Raw genomic sequence first — 21,197 nt, forward strand, 5'->3', positions numbered from 1 at the left:
AAGTGGGGTCTTATTTAGTCCCCCAGAGCCTCCCCCTGCCATCAGTTGTGGAGTTTTTCCATGACAGTGGCACTCTTTCAGATCTGCAACAGCCCCGTTTCTAAGATCCCTTTGTCATCATCGGATAAAGTTGGTTTTGGTTTGTGCAGCATTGCGTTGGAGGAACATCATGAAGGGCAGGGAAAGCAGAGGAATACAACACCTTCCTGTATTATTTCCCTGATATAATGCCGTGGGTCTGATGCGCTTCAGTGGTTTGTACTGAACACAAAAACCTGCGTTTGTGGGCATGGAAATTCTGTGGGATAAGGTGGTATCAAACAAATGACTGACTAGAAAAGGGTTAAGCTTTGCTGATTGCTCTACTGCTGTAAACAGAACTTTCTTGTAAAATAATGAACTCCAAGAGTGTTTTTCTTTTGTGCTTTGCTGTTCATTTCTGTGGTACCACAATGTGTTTATTCCACTGAAACACGGGGGGTAGCAATAGTCCTGTTCCTCGAAAAAGGCAATACTCAGCTCCAGAAAAGGCAGGTTACCTTAATCTCATTTATAAATAGAGCTACTGAAATCCGTTTTCAATTGCAAGAAGAAGAAAGATGCAGAAGAGGGAGTACAGCACCTGTATACAAAGGGCGGTGGGTTGCGCCCAGCTGGGCCGGGGCGAGGGCCGCCTCCTCGCCTGCAGCTCACCGTTGCGGCCGCGATAACGGCTCCCAGCCGGGCTGCGGGCCGCGCCTGGCCCGGCACCCAGCGGACGGCCGGGCGGACACCCGCGCATCCGCTGCCGCCCCCGCCTGCTCCGGGGATCGCCCCGGCAAGCGGGACGGAGGAAGCTGCGCCGCCCAGCCCAGTCCCTCCTCGGCGGCTGGCGGGAAGGAGAAGAGGAAAAATATACAAAACCACACCGACCGCCGGAGGAGACGCCCTCCGCTTGGGCTCGCCCACGCCCGGCGCGGCAGCCAGCGCCGCCCGCCCCGAGCCGAGCCGCGGCGGGTCGTGCCCGGAGGCGGCCCGGTCCCCGCCGGAGGAAGAGGAGGTGCGGGACGATGCTGGGGCGGGTGGTGCGGAGCGCCTGGCCGCCGGGCAAGCGGCAGCCCCCGGTGCTGCTGGGCGGCCGGGCAGCGCGGGGCAGGCGGGATGGCTGCCCGCTGCCCTCAGCGCCTCAGGTAAGACCGAGAGCGGGGGAGCGGGCGAGGTTCACCGCGGGACGGCGTCGGGAGGAGGCGGAACTCCCCCTCGCGGCTGTTGGCGCCTCGGCTGCCTATCCCCCGGCGGCAAGGCGCCCCGGCCGCCACCGGCAGCTCTGAGGCGTGGCGGGGCTCGGCACGGCGCCGGGGGCGCGGAGGGACAAACTTCGGGGAAGTTCAGCAGCGGCGCGGTGTTGCCCCGGCCGGGCTGGAGCCGGAGGGGCTCCGGGGGTCCGCCGCGGGGCCGTCCCGCTGCTGCCTCGCTTCCCCGGGGCCTGGGGAGGGGGGAGGCTGCGGGACGGGCCCCCGGGTCGTCGCTGCCTGGCGAGAGGCGCGGTGACTCACGCGCGGGGCGGCCGTTGGCCGGGAGGAGCCGCCGTAACGGCCGCGGGTGGCGGTTTGGGGACAGCAGCGTAGTCGCCCGCCGGGCCGGGCCGCGGCCTCGCTGCCGGGGGCCTCCGTGCGCCTCCGTCCGCCTCCGTCCTCACAACTTCGTGAGTTATTTTTCAGGCGTTGTGCTGCTTTTCCGACTCCGAGCTGGTTGGAGAGTAATAGGTGAATCACAGGCTGCTGTTGTAACGTGCCAGAAATAAAATGGCAGCGCAAAAAAAAAGTTTTCCTTACAGGCTCTCGTGGAACTGCCTTGCACGTATAAAAATAGTGAAGTCCATCTGCCTCTGAGCGTCTCTTGGCTTTAAGAAGTCTCAGAGATCCTATGAGTAGGAAGGATGAAGGAAAACATGAAGGCACAATGACTTCAAAGATCTATTGGGACGTAGGACAGTGTGGTTCTAGAGTCCTGAGCGACTGCCTGCTGGGAGAGGAGACAGTTTAATCCTTGGTTATTGTTTTTAATAATAGAGATGCTATACGTGCTTGCAAACGTTGCTGTGATGAAACACGACAAAACACCGTCCCTGCGTCCAGGACCCATCCACAGCAAGGAAGTCGCTGGGGCGTGTGGTGACATCCACAGAAGGAAGCCCAGGGCGCACAGGGGCTTGTCAGTGAGCAGCATCTATAACCGGGGTCTCGAAACCTGTGGTGGCAGCTGGAGTTGAGGAGTTGGTGCAGAATGAACTCTGTACTTTTTGCTAAGAATTTTTGCACAAACTATTCAAACACCCTTTCACAAAATTCCATGGTATTAATTTGCCCCACCTCTGTTGATGTGAATGGCCCTTCTTTGCTTTGTCATGTTGTATATGAGGACATTTAAGAACGGAATTTAAGATAAATACTGACTTAGGCTCCTTAATGTTCTAAGGTTCAAATGCGGTGTGCTAAAAACATCTTGCACCTCACTGGGAGCATTTACACTGTCATTCAGCACACGCTGTTATTACCTACGCAGTTTGTCACCCCTAACTTCTCCAGGGTATTGCTTTGCAGACAAGCTTCGTGCTTTTCTAAGGCTCTAAAATGAGACTGAAAGCTGATAAAGCTTCAAGAAGAGACACCAAAAATGAGAGGAGAAGGAAAAGCTCTTGCTTTGGCAGTGCTGCCATTATAAGAAAGAGCAGAAAAATGATTGGCCTCGTTACTTTGTGGGATGGAACATGACAATGGCATGACTCAGGAATTAAATTCTCGCACCAAGTAGGTTAAGGAGAGGGATGTTGTAATGTTGAGGAAAATTCTAATTGGGAAGAGTGTTTAATGCAGGATTTTGTTTATTTCTTAAGTGGAAATTTTTGGAATAAATTAATATAAAATGCTTTTTATATATGCAATCCATAGTTCTAGTTTTTCTACAGAGTTGCTAGCATGATAGGTAATGAAGCGTGTTTACTGATTTCCCCCTTCCTGTTTTCATCTTTGGGTACCTTTCAATTTTTTTACTATGTGTCTGCAGAACAGTTCAGGCAGTTAAAATATTTGTTCTCAAAAACATTAAATGAGTGGCCTGTAGCTGTAGTTCCAAGCTAGTGAAAATAAAGCATGTCCCAATTGTTCTTTGCAGTTGTTTAGCTCTTTAGATTTTGATGTAATGCAGAACGTCAGGTTATGTACATCTTGTCCAGTGCAAACGCTGTTGTGATTATTTGATTATTTTTTTCACCAGTATTTTCTGTTTTATCTTTTCTTTTTCATTATCATTGCTATTGTTTATTGCTAGCTCTGCTGCTTGCCATTGCTATTTGGGTGAACAAGTATTTTTGCCTCTAGCTCTGGAAGGAAAGGTTGAAGTGCTTCTGCGGGGCTGAGGACAGCAGGGCTCGGTCGCTTGGTGTGGTCCAGTGCCATGGCGGGCCATGTTCTCCAGCTTGTTTTGTGCTGTGTTTGGTGATGGGAATCAGTTTGCCCTTTTGGGGCATTGACTGTAGGTTTCCGTTTGTAAAGCTGGAAGTGATACTTCAGTGGCCACGCAGGGTTGTAGTATGTGTACTTAGTCATCAGATACTGCGAGATAGTCAAGTATTACTGTGTTGATGGGCAGGTGTGTAAGTACACAGTGTATTTGTGTGCTGTGTTTTTGACTAATAACGCTGCTGTGGGGACAAACGAACCATTACTGCAATGGCTAATTTGCTGTAATTTTTCTGTAAAAGCGGGGATTGCTGTCCTGAAGAGCTGTATCCTTAATTGTGAGCTTCTCAGCTCAGCTTTTAGACAAAACCCCCAACTCTTCTGATGGCTGTGGTTAGCTGCTTTGCCTTCAGAGCAATGCTTATACAAATTCCTCGTTATTTTGTAAAGTTGAATTTTTTGTTATGTGTGGGTTTTGGTATTAATATATATATATTTTTTAAAGTGGCTAGTGCTTATGCAGACACTTAGTTTTTCAAACTAAGTGAAGCATGTTATATTGTGTTCTTTGGACAGGCTTCCTTATTACAAAAAATTTTGTTCCCCAAAGGGTGCAGTTCATTTTGCTAGAGTCCCAAATTTGTAATGCTGCAGTTATTTTGCATGTGGTGAAACCTAAAGGTTGCCAGCTATTTCGCTTCCTCTTCACTTGCATGTTTTAACTCCCGGAGCTCTTACTGAGAGAAACACCCTGCTTGCACTGCTCTCCACGAGGAAAAGCTCCCCTCACCATATCGCGATGGAGAACAGATGCATTAATACAGAATCAAAGCTTAAAATTGCTGGTTTTTTTTGTATATTCATAAACCTTCTAAGCCAGGAAACATTGAAGGGACCGGATTTAATTTTTTTTTTTTTTTAGATGAACTTCATTAGTTTCTCTGTAGTGCTGAATCCAGCTGATCTGAAGTTGTGCTGCTTTTTATGGCCATTCGTGTACGTGAGATTCCCAGTTTAGTCCATACTATGGAGATCTGTACCAGCATGCCTACACCACTCGGGATGGGTGGCAACTGTGGAAAATGAAGCCTGGGTTACACAGTTTCTCTTAGCTTAAAACCAGATTTCTTTGCAGTTGCACAGCCCTGTTCTAGCTAAAACTGTTTTTATCCTGTATGAAGATGCTGGAGCGGTGACATTTCTCCTGCAAAAGGCAGGGCTTGCTTTAAACAAGTATGAGTGAGGGAACTAAAATGGGAAAACTTTATTTTTTTCAAAATGGGAGTTTCTTTAACATCATTAGTTCAGAATGCATTCCATTTTTGTGTGCAAAGTTCTCTTAAAATTGTGCCTCTGGAATACATTGGCGAGGGGAAAGATTGTGTGTAAGCTGGCAAGATTAAATTGCAAAGGCTTCTGTGAAAAACATTACGGATTTGTTTTATTCCTTGATTAGGATATCACATATGCTTGTTGCTGAGGGGAATTTTCTTCCGAGTTGCAAATTGCAGCCAGTAGGAGAGTCATTGGTTTTGTTTATCTGCCGAAAGCAGAGTAGAGAGGGTTTTATTTTGGTGGGGGTTTTTTGTCAGTTCCCAGTGTCATCCATATCTGTCAAAAATGTTTCTTTTAATGCTTTCAGCTGATAAGTTGTTCACTACCCAGTTCCTCAGACTGGCTTGAACTTTTTTCCTGTGCTTCCTGTTAGTTTTTATAGTTATTCTTCTTACTTCCAAATTACCATAATGCTCCCAGCATTATACCTATCCAGTTTGTCCTCTAGTTTTATACAGTCTTATAAGCAAGGATCTAAATGTGTCCTAATAGCCACAGGATAATTGGAAATGTGTTTTTTCATTTGGGTTTTTTATTTTGCCCCTTTCTTTTTTGCACATACTCTGCTGTCAGGATTTCTAAGATACTCTGTCAAAGTAGCAACCCCAGGACATCCCAGGCAGCTACAGAGAAGTGAATTACCATTGAGTGTCTTGTGCAGCTGTATATTTCACGTAAGTGTGGTTTAAGTCCCTGCTTTGTATTTTCAGCCTACTCAGGTCCTTTGGAAATTGACATCTAATTGGAGCCAAGAACTTGGGAGTAATTTGTGGCTGCTGGGCCTGTTTTCCCCTGTCTTTCCTTCCCTTTGAAAGCCTTGCACAACAAAAGTTAGCTTTTTGATCCAAGTCTTGTTTTCTAAACAGAAACCTCGTGCTTATACTGGCTTATGTCAACAAAAACATACAACCCACTAAACTGTTTGTTTATGGAAGTACTGTTCACTCTTACAAATACGAATTTCTAAATGCCTCAAAAAAGCCATTTAGAAGATCTGTGGCGCTTGCTGGAGGAAATGTGCCTGCCTCAGCAAGTTCATTTATTTGCCTTTGACGCTGCATCTATGCCAGAATAACAGGATAGCATTGGGAGTGGCTGCTAGCCATTTGCTGTTGTATCTCCTCATCTGGCAACTGGGAGATGGCTAGGTTTTCTCTGATAAATACACTTTTGGGGAGAGATGTGATGTATAGCACAGAAATTCATCATCCTTTGTATTTCTGCACATGCTCTCATATACTGCTCTTCTGCGTCTCCTCTCTCTGGTACAGATTCGGTAGTAACTCAGTGCGTTGTGAGATACTCTTGTATGTGCATGTATAATTACCTGCAAAACACTCATTTCCTTAGAGGTTTAGGAAATTTCCAATAACCAGCCTCACTCAGTGTTTGAAACTGGCATCAACAGTGTGACTTCCCAAAATTGTCGGTGTTTTTTTCCAATGGGGCGGATGACAGAAAAGCAGCAAATTGGGATGTGTAGATCAAATCAGCTCTCCTTGCACAGAATATTAGGATGCTTTTTTGCCTACGCTGAGTAAATGTCAGTAGATGCGTGTCTTTGGTGTTTGTGTGAATACAGCAATTCCTAAGAAAGGAAATGAAAACCAGCTCCTGCAAGGCTGCAAAGACCGCAGTCATGTTCTTCAGGATCACAGGCTTAAAGAAGTTGGAGCTTTTGTGTGCTAAGTAGAGGCTGTGTGGTACTGCAGAAAATGTAAAGAAACCCTAAAAATGAAATGCTGGTCTAACATTACTATGTATAGCAGAATCTGTATAATATTTTAGCAAACTTCCCGAAGAGCTTTCTCATATGTGATATAGGAGTAATAGGCTGTGCTTCCCAAAGGTTGGGAAGTACCTTACTCCAAATATATGCAACGGCCTTATCACAAAGGAAAATAAAAATTTATGTAACTTCCTGTCGATAACCATAGCAACATTGTTTATTTTATATATTTTTTTTTAATTCAGAATGGGGATAGGAACAGTCATACCATGAAGTGATACCTGTATTGGGTGCTCTATGGTTAATAAAGTAGATGACAGAAAATGATGCTGTGATTTCGTTTGAAGTGGATGCTGTGGTCATACAAACAGTGCTGTAAGTGTGAGTAATTTTTTTGTTGCTCATGAGATGAGGAACATCTGAGTCTGGCACTGTTCCTTCTAGCACTCTGGGCAAGGCCTTTACTCTCAGTTTTTGTGTACCTGTAAAAAGACTAATACTAAACCTCTAGAGGGTGTCTGAGAAAATTGCTTTGCAGGTGTCTTAGGTGCTCTGAAGATTTACCACAAATCACCGAGTACTTAATGCTGTTTACAAACCTAGTGCATGTTTTAAGAATATGAGTCTCTTCTGATGATGTTTTGTTTTGTTTTTGTTCTTTTTACAGTTTTATGTTTTAAAATAATGTTTTAAAGCTTACAGGGCAAAAATGTAAACCCTATTCTAGAGCTTATAATATCTTAATTTCTGAAGGGGTGGGAGAGGAAGGAAAGGGAAATACAGAATTTTCTTTGGTTGGTTGGTTTTTGGTTTTTGTTTTCTTGTGGTGATGACTTCACCTTCTGAAGTCCTTCTTACACAGTAAGATTTTTGGCATTGGAGAGGAAGCAAACAGTACACCTGTTCTCAATATCTAGTTAAACATTAAAATCTTGATTTCCCCCCTTCCCCTTGAGGGGAAATGAGCTGAAGGAAAACGAATGGAATAGCTGGGCTTGAGCTAGGCTTGCTTTCTCTGAATCATCTTCACCCTGACAGCATGCTTGCAAGTTAGCCACAAAGGTGAATTTCTCATTGGGTTGCTCATTGGTGGGGGGGTTCCCACAGACAGGTGAGAAGGCAGTAAGCTCTTCTGAGCCCAGAGGTGTTTCACGGTCATTTCTGGGCCTTGTTACAATATGATGTTAATTAAGTGTCTGTTAAGGGCATGTAACACCAGCTCTTGCTCTGGGTTGGTTTCTCTTCTCTTTTGCTCTTTTCCAGAAAGATGAAAGGGAGAGACAGGTTCTCTGTGGTGCTGCCTTGTCCTCTGTCTTGCTGTCAAGATATTGAGTAATAACTTGGTGATTAGGTTTGCCTGGGGAAGAGTTGGCTTTTTATAAGGTCACATCTGCCACTCTTATGACTACTCACTTTGTCGTTTCTGGTATCCCAAGCTAATCTGAGGAGCCCAACAAACGATTACATTAAGCTATTTATTCTGTGAACTTGCGTAGGGAGGCTAGGAGGAGGACAGTTTTCAGGCCTGCAAGTTATTTGCTGTGACTTTTTCCATCCTCGGCTGACGCATGAGTCCCTGGGTCATCTCGAAATTGCGTCCAATGCAGGTGTTCTTACATGCTGTCCCCAATACACTGTGTTTGCCAGGCAGGCTGCTTTTTAATTCCTGTGATATGTGGAGAGCGGCTTGGTCTATGAAAGTACTGCTGTACACCCATTTGTAACTGATACAGCATACAAGGAACCTGTGGCATCATCATGGTGAAGATAGATGGCCTACGGGGAATGCTTGACCCAAAGTCTGTGATCCCCAAGCGTTGGGAAAGTGTGGATCTGGACTCTGAAGGTCAGGTCCATCACTAGTAAGATAAATCCCTCGTGTTCGAATGACTCTATTTACTGTAACACAACAGCTGAAGAAGGGAATAGAAGTTAAAAATGAACATTGGTCAGCTGCCTGCCTACTAAAGATGGTAACTTTTGTAGTCCATAAACTAATTCTCCTTCATCCAACGAGGGCTGGCTGGGGTAAGTGGCCTACTACTTTGCCTATGCGGAAGTGTCAGGTGTCAACAGTCAATGCGTGGATAAACAAACAGCTTTGTGCTTGTGTGATGACGACTGGTGAGTACAACCTCCCCTTACTGGTGAGGAAACATTGAGTACTCCCTCAGACTGAAACGGAAAAAAGATGTTTACTGTAAAAATGGAAAATTTATACCTTTTAAAAGCTGTATTTATCATGATGAGCACGGGCAGTGCATCTTCAAAAGGACAGAAAAATTGAATACATTATACACAGGCAAGATATAATTTACTTTTTTTTTTTTTACTTCAGATGATAATTGCTTCAAAATTTTTTTCATATTCACCGTCTGGTCATTTTAGATCAAAATTACTTCAGTCTTCACATTCTAGTCAGATGGAGAGAAATAAATTGTCTTCTTTTTAAGAAACGTTTTGTTTCTCTGCAAAGTAGGCAGCGATTTAATGTTCCCAGTATCTCCCCATTGGTACTTAAAAGTATAGTAAGAGACCGTGAAGTTGATTGAGATCACAAAAGCATCTTTAAATGTCTTGTATGTTTGCCAAAGTGGAGGAAAAATTACATTGCTCTTTTTTCTGGCAAATGAAACAATATATCATGAGGACATCACTTTCGTCAGAGTGCCATGATGGGGAAAAGATGACTGCTCTGTGTGTACAGTGCAGTCACTTCTTTTTCCTGAAGCGCTTATGCCATACTGTTCACAGAACAACGTTCCTATGGTTTTGTTTGAGGTTTCTTTTTTGTAGGGCCTGACATGACCTTCTCTGTACCTTCTCATGCAAACTATTTGATATTCTGTACTTGCTTTTTGAACCAACCTCTCTCTGCCTGTGACAGCACAGCTGTGAACATATTCCATGGTGCTATCTGTGGAAGCAAGACTTTTTTTATAAAACATATCCCTCACCTTTACGTGTTTGTTCTAAATAGAAGTATAAAGGTGCCAGGCCCCTGAGATGCAGCAGCATCGTAGGGACCTCTGTGGCCCCAGCTGTTCCTTGTCCGGCCCCTCTAGGCTGGAGTCCCTCCTGTGAAACACCATCACAACAGGGTTCCTGATCCAAGGAGCAAACCAGGTTTGCAGTTGGGGTGCCTCTGAGGGTTGCAGTGACAGAAGGAGGGTTGGTGTAGGGGTGGGCTAATCACCAGGCTGAGCTAGATAGAGGCTGGGTGCTGAAGTGATGATTCAGCTGGGAGAGGGGCAGAGATTTTGGCTAGCCTGGGGTATGCGGTTGAATAAGTATGTTAGCAAATAATCAGGTTTTAAGTTAACTGCAATAAATTAAGATGGATTAAACTGTGTAAAAGTGTTTGAGAAGATGGCAAACCCACTGCATAACCACAAGGTAGTTCCGCTTCCTTTTCTGCAGGTACTGTCTGTGTCTGCCTTGCCCTAGACAAGGAAAGAAACTGAAAGAAGTGTTTGCAAACAGTAAAATGAAAACAATTACAAAAATATAAACCCAGTGGAAGAAATAAATCTGTAATAAAATAAATGCTAAGTGAGAAGCTGAAGTTATGACCTTGCTGTCCTGAAAGCTGTACCCAAGGCTAGCAATTCTGAATCAACTGAGTGTTGGAAGTCAAGGATCTTGATCAGTGGCTCAGGTAAATACGTGATGCTGTTAACAGATAAAATAATTGAAACTTAAAGGCAGTCATCTCTCACAACTCTATTATAAGAGCTGTGTATCTGATTCGTATATTTTAGGTGTTTTAAGTAGAATGGATACCTGTGAAATGGCAAGGTTAGGAGCTTATCTAGCTTCTCAGTGGATCAGCTTCAATTTACCGGCCCTCCCCCTCTCCCCCCCGCCAGCTTTTCAGGATTTTAAAATTCAGATAAAACTACCAGGAAGTTGTTAACAACTCACCAGCTTCTTAAAAGACAGCAACGGTTTTTAAAGTTTACACTGAGCTCATGAATTGAAAGAACCCAGGGAGATTAATTCCCCAGTTCTGTAAATAATACTGTTTTTTTCAGAGTGCTACTTATGCTAATATTTTTAACTAAAGGCAGGAAGTCTCTTAAATTTGGGGAGGGGGGGAATGGAGACACAGCAATTAGTGATCTTGAGCAATCTGTTTTCTTCTGCTGCCAGAGGCGAGAGGGTGAGCCTGTCTCTTCTGCTTTCCTCTGTTTTGATTTGACTGCTGGATGGCCCTGAGTTGTGTTTAAACAGGAAAACTGAGTCAAGTCCTTGGAGCTCTTTTGTGAGGAGCTTTTGTGCTCAGTAACCAAATGCCGTGATTCAACCCTACATCTGTGTTAGACGGGACTTGGCTTTTAGTTTACGTGTTCCCTTTTAATCTTACATGCTGCTGGTGATACCCTGGATTCTTGTTAGCACCTTCCCAAAGGCTGCTTTTAAATGAGTCCTGAACTATTCAGGCATCGTGTTACTTGTGTTTGTGGCACACCTTTTGGCAGTTTGCTTGTGGGTTTGGAAAAGCTTTTGAAGCCATAGTGTGTTCCCTGTAATATCCCAAAGCGTAAGCCTTCCTATAGGTGCAGCACAAGGAGACTGTGAAGGTTCAGAATGGGGGGTTTGTAGGGGTTTTGCCCTCGGTGGACTTGGGAGATGACCTGCTGCAGGATAAGTTGCAATGCATTTAAACCAAGAAAAGTCTAATAAAAATCTTGAGAGAAGGTTCCTGCCAGAATGTATTCCCAGGCATTGGCACCACAGCAGTATCTTTTATCTTGTAGTCGATTCTGACTGGTACAGTTTCTCAGCTAGCTGCAATGGCTTTCAGTCAAAAGCAGTTTCTTGTAGGGCAGCTAACGCTATTTTTTGCAGAGCTGGAGCTAGTCCTAATTTAACGTGCAGGCACTGAAATGTCTGCACTGAGTTTTCTACCACTGTTTTCTCATTTTATCCTGTTGGTTGTGAGAGCATTCTCCAGTATTCTTTATTGTAGTAGTTTTAAATAACATTATTTATCTGAAGCCATAAAGTTTGATAGGATACGAAACTATAGTTCGTATTTAGGTCTGTGTGCGTTAGTCAGAAGCCAAAGGTGTGTACTCAGTGTTTGTAGCCTTTCTGGTGTAATAAAATCAGGCATGCTTAGAAGATTGCAGTTTGAAGGTTGAAGTTTCAGGCTTGGTCTTGCAGTGCCATGTGACTGTAAGCACACTGGAAATGTGACTGAGCTGGAGTAATTTAAAGAGACATCAAATGGCCCAGGCCCTAAAACTGAATTACAGCTGTTAAACCACACGTGCTCCTTGGAGTACCAACCCCAAGCTGTTCTTCATGGCAGTGGAAGTGTAAAGTCAGTATATTTTGCTATAGATCGGACCCTGATATGACTTTAAGCTGGGCAAACCATCATAGTGGTGCCGTTCTTGAGCATTTCATAATGCTGCACATACTGTAGCTTGTTTCCTTGTGAGTTGGTTACCTTTCCTTCTGCAATGGCCATGTTACTTTTCTCGTGAACAGGGATGTAACTGTCTTTGGGGATTCCCCTGAGCCAGCCGATGAAAGCTTCATCTCATTGGCATTCAAATATAAATACAGTTTTGGGCTGTTGGGAAGAAGATCTTATAACTGTGCACTCTACCGCTAACACTTACAGCACATCTTGTCTTACTTGGCATTAACTATCAGTAGTTAATAGTTTTCTTGACATATTACAAAAGCTTTTGTGCAAGTTACAAATATTCATAACTAATGCAAGTAACTGCATAAAGTTACATAATAAGGTAGATGCTATCAAAGCTTATTAACAGGCTTAAACAAAAATGCAGATGTTGATTATTCATATGCTGCTAATAATTTTGAATGTTGTATAACATTTAGAATTCAAGCCCTTAGATAATGCTGTTGGCCTTTGTGGTGTTTCTAATAGTTTCTAGATTTTGGATGAGGCTTTGCAATGGTGGGTCAGCCTGTTGTGTAATCCCATGACTCAAGGACTTGAGCTTTAAGAAAAATATGCAGCACCTCGTGGCAGCAGTCAGACTAGCAAGATCCACTAGAAGAAGCCAGCAGCAATGTGCTGGTTCACAGGTCAGTGCATGCTCCTATGGCACAGGCTAATCTTATCTGCAAGCGTGCAAGAGAAAAACAGTGTATTTCCATGACACAGATATGAAATACTGCATATGCACAAGCAATACAAAGGTCTGGGAGTGGCCATCATAAAAAATAGTCATCCAGCAGCTATTCCTAGGCCTGGAGCTGACAGGGGAACCATCTTCTCTGTTGCTTTTTTAATTCATTTGTAGCCAAACTCAAAACTGGGATGGCAGGTCAGACATTATATTTAAATCAGGTGGTTGCTGGTGTCAGAGGGGCTTCCTTGCTGCTGTTAGAAATTCACTGGTGTGTGTCATTGAAAATGAAAAAAACCCAGTTTATCTCTCTCAGTGTTGCTGACACCACACATATCCCAGCCCAATGCAGTTGGCCCTCTGTCTGTCTCTAGCTCCTGCTCCAGGCGCCTCACTGCTCTTTCATTTGAGAGGTCACCATAGGGTGCAGCCTGAAGCCCTGCAGAGCAGTGAGGGTCACGCTGCTGCAGTGCTGCTTTCTCAGCCAGTATTGGGTTGTCATGTGGTTTTTCGGTGTTCTCGGGGGATCCACTTCAGGGGGAAGCTGTAGTTGGAGGAACTTGTTTTGTTTTGTTCCCTGCTTTCGTGCTCTGTCCCTGTCCCCCCCATTGATGAAAGCAGAAAAATCTGGTGTCTGAGTTCAGGAAAATACGGTTGAACCCCAACAGCACATATTCAGAGGGAGGGAGATGTTGAACAGCAATGTTTATTCAAAGGCAATGGTGAAAGCACAGAATGATGGACTCTTGTGTTTAGCCCAAACTATAAATATTTAGTGGGCAGTTTGTCTACATTGTTACTGGTTTGTTGTAGCATACTATTCAGGCTATCCCTTTTCGTTTAAGTTATTGTTTGATAGTGTTAATTAATGCCTCTGTTTAAATTTGAATAGTTTGCATGTTGCTTCAGAGACTTCAGCTGCAACAGGTAAATATGGCAGATGGTAGGTTTTTAACTGAACTTCAATCATCTTATTCTGAGAGTGAAAGAAAATAAAGATATGGGGGAAACAACCTACAGAGACTGATCAGTCTCTTTATACTCTGCCACAAAACAAGTGAGGAAAGAGGTTTTTCAGTATGTTTATTAGTCCATATCATATCCTCGTTCTTGGAACTGGCACACTGAAAAAGCATATTGCAGCAAAATGCGGTGGTGTCAAAGAGATTGTGACTGTATTTTCCCTTGTACTTTCTTCCAGGATGACACGTTGCAAACATGGTTATGAATCTCTATTGCTTGCTTGTTATTAATCGGGTATTTTTCCTAATTTGCTAGACTTCTAATAAGCCGTCACTGAGAAAATTCAGACACTATTTTGTGCTCCAGGAAAACACTTATTGAGTCCTAAAGGTGTTTGTTATAAGCTACTGCAGCTTCTCCAAACTGCAGTTTTCTCAAGAAGATGCAGGTTTTATAATGTGAGAAAGATTTACAAGAATCCTTTTACTGTGTATTTGTGGGGAATTCAGCTCAACTCCCACTGTCTTTCTTCCTCATAACAAAGCAATAGACAGTCTGAGAGCATGGCTGATCCCATTTTCTCCATTTTGGTAAGGAAGATGGTGAGTTGATAGTCCTGGGTATCTGCATTTCATATTGCAGATGGTCTTGGATGCAGATTGGACTCTGTGGGCATGATTATGCTTTTCACTGTGGCTCGTTCTGAGTGGGCTGCTATATCCAGAAAACACTGTTGATATGGAGAAACTAGCTGGGATCCTGGAAGCAGCGTGTAGCTGCTCAGTGTGTTGGTGCACCTGGACCAGAAAGCCCTTCTGTATTGTGCAGTGTGCATCTAGCGTGCACCTTCTCACCGGGTCAGGAAGAGAGCAGTGGTGCCAGAGCTTGTTTCAGGCTCTTGCTTCAGGATGCAGCTTTTTGTCTGAGTGTCAAATTCACAAGGTAACACAAAACAAAAAATTTTCCTTAACCAAAGTAGGTTATAGGGTACAGAAGACTTTTTCCCTCTGTATTTCTAGCAGTGTCCTCTGTGTCCACGTTCAGTCACTTGACAGCAAGCAGTCCTTGAATATTTTGTGTGAGTGTGTATTTTTCTTAATGTCATAACTTCTCAGAAACATTAGGCACTTATTTTCTAAACGAATGTTGTGGTTCTGTGTACTTGCCTTCCATTGGGATTTGAGTCTTTAAGATGGGTTTGAGTAGTTGTTGTAGTTGTTTTTTTCAAGCTCTTTCACAGGCAAGAGGATAATGCATTCTTCTATGAAAAATGAGATTCTTATCCTGTAGACAGGCAATTACAGAAGATCTGAAAAAAATAGCACAAGGATTTGGAGCGTGTGGATGTCTGAGTAGCTGATGGATATGTTTTGCTGTCTGGGATTGGACTCTTTTAATTTTTTTTTTTTTTTTTAACTTGGTCAGCACTATTGACCTAAGTTAAAGATTGACTTGACTGAATCTGAAGAATCTGAAGGGTATTGTTTCAGAAGGGAATGAGTTTCAGCATCAAAGTGATTTTCCAAATGAAGGAAGTCTGATTATTGCCTTGTTAATGTTTCAGGTATTTTCTATCAAAGTATTTTTTGATCTCATTCAAAAGCTAAAAATACTTTCAGCTTTAGTGTTCAGCCTCTCCTACATAAGGAAAGAGTCAGTTAATCTGTACTAGCATGATTTAACACAAAGTCTGCTCAAGCTGACATTGTTTTGCTAGTGGAATTTACAAACTCTGCTCAAATTAAGAAAGATGTACCAGTCAAAGGACTACTTTTGCTGGTATAGCTCCATCTGCAGTAGGAATTCTGCCTTTTGAAACCTGTAACCAGCAGGGATTTTCTAGCCAAAGTCCTAGAGTTGGTGAAATCCAAGGAACTGGTGTTAATCCTAGTATAAGGTCTTTGAAGGAAGAAGAATCAGTATAATTATTTACCTGTTTTGCATACATGAGATGCTTCTATACTGAGAGGTTTGTTGGTATAACTATACTACAGATCTCTTTCCCTGTAGAAGTGGCATAATCTTTTTTTGTGGACACTTTGAAATTCCCATAAACAGGAGACATAATATTGTAACCACAGTTTTTGAGTTTAACTTACAGCATTTACTGGTCAGCTGTTTTCTGTTTACTTTGAAGGTTCTAAACTCAAAATACTTCAAATAGCATGCTATCATAATATTGATATACTTACACATTTAATTTGGGGTAGGACATTTAAAATTGTAAGGAATATGAAAGAGTATGAGGAGTGATGCTCTGATAAACATACAGGGAAGCCTCAGCCTAATATCTAGCTGTGTAATTGCCACTAGGTTTTGCTCCTGAGTGATCATTTTCTATATTGCAGCTGATAGCTTTGATAATTAATGGGGATGAAAAGTTGAGTGGATTTTTTTTTTATTAGACACTTCAGAGCTAGTAGTAGTAGCTAAAGGACTCCCATATATATATATCCTGTGTCTTTGTCGAGATGTTTCCTCATGATAGCTATATCAATAAGCTCCTTTTAATGTTGACAGTGCCTTAGCAGAGCTAATGTGAAAGTCTTTTAAAAATATATAACTCCATCTTTAAGGTCTTAATTATAGTGAGGCAAGAACTAAATCAAGTGTTGAGCCAACTGGACACTAATCACATCTATCCAGTGATGCTGTGAATCAAGGTGAGCAGCTTGTCAAGAATAACATGTCAAATTGTCTTTTTCTTTGCTAAAGCAGAGGTTAAGCATGCTGATAGGTACTCAGTGGAAGACGAGGTGCTGTCTCTCAAAGAAGCAAGATGCTACTAGCCAGTTAATTGGTGATATCTTGCCTCTAAGTGAGGCAGCGACTCTCAGTTGCTGTTCAGTGTAGACCTCTGTGGGAGTCAGGAGCTGGGAGCTGATGACTCTCACCACACTGGGACGGTGGTGCTGTGCCAGCCTGCCAGCATGGTCTTCAGCATTAGCCGTAGCGCATCTTTTTGCACCAGCACCATGGGATGCTGATCTCTCCTTTGTAGAAAGGACAGAGGCCAAACTGGAAGCTGTTTTTTCTCACCCACTGCCAAATGCAACATAATTGTCTGCTTTGTTGCTACTAATGCTGAAGTAAATTTAACCCATGCTAATAAAATGCCTGCAGAGTGAGTCCTGTGTTCTTAGTAGAATACAGAAGTGAAATAGCTGGTGTAATAATGAGATCTGCTGCTTGCTATGGATCCGAAGGTGTATTTGGGAGTGCAGTCCTGGCATTACTCTTCTAATGGTGCTGGTGACAGTTGAGCTGGACTTACGGAAATAAGTGATGTTCTAAATTCTCATTAAAAAAAAAATTTCCTCTGCTGAAAATGGTCTAACTAGAGCGTTTTGCTGCAAATCAGAGATATGAATGAAAGCTGCTTTGTCCTATCTTTGCAGTGGCACCTGAAAGACACAAAAAGAAATTGCCATGTTGCTTAGACCCACAGATGTGTCCAGAATTGCACTTCAGATTGGCCCTTTGGATTTGATACCTTTGTAGCATTTTAATCAATATGAATGTACATGATTTTCTTAGCAAACAGATTTACAGATTGGGACCCTGTAACTCCTGCTCTCGGGCTTCTTAGGTAGAGCCTGTTCTTTTCTGTGAGCTGCTCTGGTGGTCCCCTTTCAATCTTGAATGCTGACAGGAGGAGCAGAGCTTTAGAGGATTCAGTTGACTCTTTTTCCTAGGGAGATCCGAACACAGCGGCTATAATTTTAACAGGCTCAAGACAGAAGGAAAGAGGCAAAGAAGAGGGAGAAGTGATAGTTGTTAACTCCAGCCACTCCCTCCTTCAAACTCCCCAGGAAAGGAGATGCCCAAGTGCTGTAATCTTTGCTGTGTGGAGCTGTGGGCACTCACTCACTCTCTGTCTGGAACAGACAGTGTCCAGGACTCATTTGGCATCCTCAGGGGGGTGCAATAAATTGGGGCTGCTCTATGCTTGCTACTGACATTTTCCTGTAGCTGCTGGGGCCTGGAATTGGCCAACGACTTTTTCCATGTCTGCGCTTCCCTGCCCCGGTCTCTACCCAGCTGGAGAACAGTTGATCCATAGCTGTGAAATGCCACCCCTCTGTCTCCTCCAAATAATTTTAGAGAATAAGAAAAATTCTCCCCCTCTGCTAATAGTTGAGAAAAGAGCAGGTTTTTCTAATTTGTGAAGCTGAAGCTCATAAAGCAACAGATGTAGAACAAACATTCAGATGATTCCTTATCTGAACAGATAAGAGGAGTGACTGAAGTTCACCTCAGATTAAACACTGTTGTAATCTGTTACTAGGATCCCTTCACATCCCAGATGAGGAGTACGCTTACATTGCTAAATAGGATATTCTATCAGCTTCAGACCACAGGGGAAGATGAAAGCATGATGCTGAAGTACAGTTAAGGAGAATCAAGCTGACAAGTATGTTGGCATGATTCTAGTAGTTAAATATTTACCAGAAGCAGACTGCTCTTAGAGTCTCATTTTTCTTCACCCATCAGTATAATAAGGTAATAAACCATGCAGAGATCATCATTCTCCAGGGAAATGGCTGCAAAGGGTCCTGCTTCTTGAACAAGGACAATTAATGTCTGGTTCCTTTAGAAAAACTAGAATTTATTATTTGTTGAGATTCACTGGAAAACAAAGCTTCTGCTTGAGCTGTAGTGTTGGTGTAGCACAAGGTAAGGGAGTTCACTTCTGCGAGTATCAGGACGGGTGCTGGCTGTAATAGGATGGCTGTTAAAATGGACGTGATTTGGTTTTGTGGGGTCAGATTTTGCTGTTTATCAGCTGCAAGTTCAGTAGCCAGTCTTATCTCTCTTTAGTTTGCTGTTTGTAAAGGAAGGAGTTTTCAAGCCTGCCGTCCCAATGGTAGTTTATGTTAGTGTTGTATCAGTGGGTGCAGCGATTGTGCAAGGCCTCTCTCCTTATCATAAATCACTTTTGCAGGCATGGTCGTGAGTTTGCTGGCTTGATTTGGTGTTGTCTTCCTTCACAGCCCCCTTCATGCTCACCCTGGTTTCTCCTTCTGGACTGAAATCCTTAATGCTCCTGCAGAGGTCCAGAATCCATGTTCCGGGGAAGGGGAAGAGCAGTGGCAGTATGGCAGTGCCTGCTGTGTCTTAACACAGCTGCTAACATCACCCTGCAGCTGCTGCTACTGAATAGAGAGACCGTGCTTACGTGTACCTTATGTTTCGCACATGCAGAGTACAAGATGAAGTTCTGAAGTGGCCGGTGTATATTTTTCCAGGCCTTGCTGTCTCACTGATGCTGAAAAAATCGAGCCATTTGATAAAAGAGATGAATAACTATAAATTCCTCTTGTGTCTCAGTGAAATCCAATGGCATAGATGTTGAGAGAGAATCTGAAAGGCATCTGAAGAGCAATATAAAAGTGACAGGCTTTAGGGGGATTGACATAGTACTTACTTTGTAGTTTTTCTTGTAATAAACTTGAAGTCTCTAGATATTCCATTTTACTAGGCACTATCTCAGTGCTAGACAAAAAATTGCTCGACAAAAAATTGCTAGAGAAAAGGGAAAGAGCAAATGTAATACCTTTGTCGTGCTCCTCACCATCTCCCTGGGAGGAAACCCACTGAATTTTGATGCTCCTAAAAAAATGTTTTAATGATGAGGAAACCATGTGAATATGCTAGGGTGGTAGGAAAGACCAGTGTAATTTTGTGTTGCATGTGTGGGAGGCATTGTTTCAGGGGACAAGAGAATAAGAGCGCTGGTATGACAGTATCTTAAATATTATATTAAGATTCAGTGTTCCTATTACCATAAAGATACTGATCATTGAAGGGAACTCAAAAGCAGTGTAAATGGGTAGAAGCTGTAGAGATTAATTTATGAGGAAAAATTTAAAAATTAAATTTGCATAACTTGCCTAAGCAGTGACTACAGGGGTTCCTAAATCTAACAAGTACGAGAGGTGCAAGCACAGAAAAAAGAACAGAATTATGCGCATAGTCAGGGATAAGGCAGAAATGGAAACTTTGAGTATCCTACACGTGACTTCCTGAGAGTGAAATGGTCTGAGCTATTAAATATCCTCCTTTGGGAGAGGACAGGAATTCATTACTTGACGTACACAGAGCTACACTAGACAGAAATCTAATAAATATGTAGTAAGAAAAATTTTAGCGTGATTAGATGTATGTATTGAGTCTGGCTTCATCCTGTGACATTAGTCACGTTAGCTGTCAGCATTATTTGAATCTAGTGTGAAGGACGCGCAACGCAACAAGAGTTAACCATGCTGTCTTGGATCCTACAGACAAATGCGGATTTATAAACCTGACAAACTCCTCACTCTTCTCATCCTTGAACATCAGGTTGAGGGGAGGAGAGTGTCACAGTCCTTTTGGATCTCTCAAATTTACAGGACAGCATACTCTGTAAATTAAACTTTATTTAATGAGCTCATTAGAAAACAACACAAACAAGAGCTCAATCCCCTTTGTACAGACTAGTCTAACATGTGAATTCACTAATTCGTCACTTAATTCATGAGGGTTCTGACTGCCAAGTTCTCTGATTTGTAACTTGTGTACCTGTGAGCAAAGCAGTTACCTTGCTGAGGGTAAGAGTGCTCATGCTTCCTCCTCCCGCACAGTGCGGGCATCCCTGTGTCACACTGGGAAGCACGAAAGCCTCAGCAGCCTGGCTCCTGCTGGATCTGCTTCGAAAGCTTTTTGGGTAAGCTGAGGAAGTTGGGTCTATACCATTTCCATAGGTTAGTGGATTCCGAAAAAAATGCCAGACAATCGAAATGCAAGGATGATGGCTGCAGGAGACAGCAAGTTGCAGGTGATAGCTGCGTAATGACCTTTAGCCCTTCCTGCCCATGTGTCCTGCCAATGCGTTGCTCTCGCTTTGACCTAATGGCACTGCTCCCAGCATACATCAGGCCTTGGGATGGGTTGCGTGTTAGCCAAAATCTGAGCAGGAGCTGAGTGAGCAGGCACAGAGAGACTTTCTCAGACCTGCCTCTGCATCTGATGGTCAAGCTGAAGCTAAGTGGTAAGAACTCCTCCTCCTTTGCCAGGGACTGGTTCTTAGACCCTTGCTGCTCTTCCTTGGGATTCTCCTTTGAGAATGTACCAGTTGCATTTTCTTCTACTTACGGTTACTGAAGTATGCAGGCATGACAGAAGTCTACCTGAAATGGGCCAGAGTCTGAGGTAGAGTTGGCTGCCGTACAGCCGCTGTGTGCTGCACTTGTTGCTTCCACTTGTTGCTATTTTCTACGTTTAGCAAAATAGCTGAAGGCTATGAAATTGGATCTCCTAAAACCAAGTTGCTGAGTGTCTTTAATACATGTGATCTTTGCAGTGATAGTTGTGAGACAAAGCAGAATCGTAGTGTGACAAGGACATGAAGCTGCCGTACTTTGTGAAACCCACATTAAATGCACTTGTCTTTTGCTCTTTTGAAGAGGAGACATGTAAAATGTGCTCTGGAAGGGAATGAAAACATTTTTGCCCTGTTCTCATTCCTCCCTGGGCATCCCTAAGGGATCTGCCCACCCACAGTTGGGTGGGGGGATGCTGAGCTAGCTGGACTCTCGTCTGGACTATGAAGGCCATTTGTAGGGTCTGAGATCAGTT

General features: G+C 43.3%; 1 protein-coding gene across 2 annotated transcripts in view; it reads left to right on the forward strand.

Annotated features, from left to right (window-relative positions):
- The first annotated feature begins 1,004 nt into the window (after positions 1-1,004).
- Positions 1,005-21,197, forward strand: part of MCUB (mitochondrial calcium uniporter dominant negative subunit beta) — a 56,870-nt gene continuing 36,677 nt past the window's right edge. For both annotated transcript variants that reach the window (XM_076336885.1, XM_076336886.1), the window contains exon 1: positions 1,005-1,169. In XM_076336885.1, coding sequence (XP_076193000.1) covers positions 1,050-1,169 — 120 coding nt within the window. In that variant the 5' untranslated portion in view covers positions 1,005-1,049. The remainder of the gene's footprint in view (positions 1,170-21,197) is intronic.

Source organism: Aptenodytes patagonicus, chromosome 4 (genome assembly GCF_965638725.1).
Source record: "Aptenodytes patagonicus chromosome 4, bAptPat1.pri.cur, whole genome shotgun sequence".
NCBI classification, from domain to species: domain Eukaryota; kingdom Metazoa; phylum Chordata; class Aves; order Sphenisciformes; family Spheniscidae; genus Aptenodytes; species Aptenodytes patagonicus.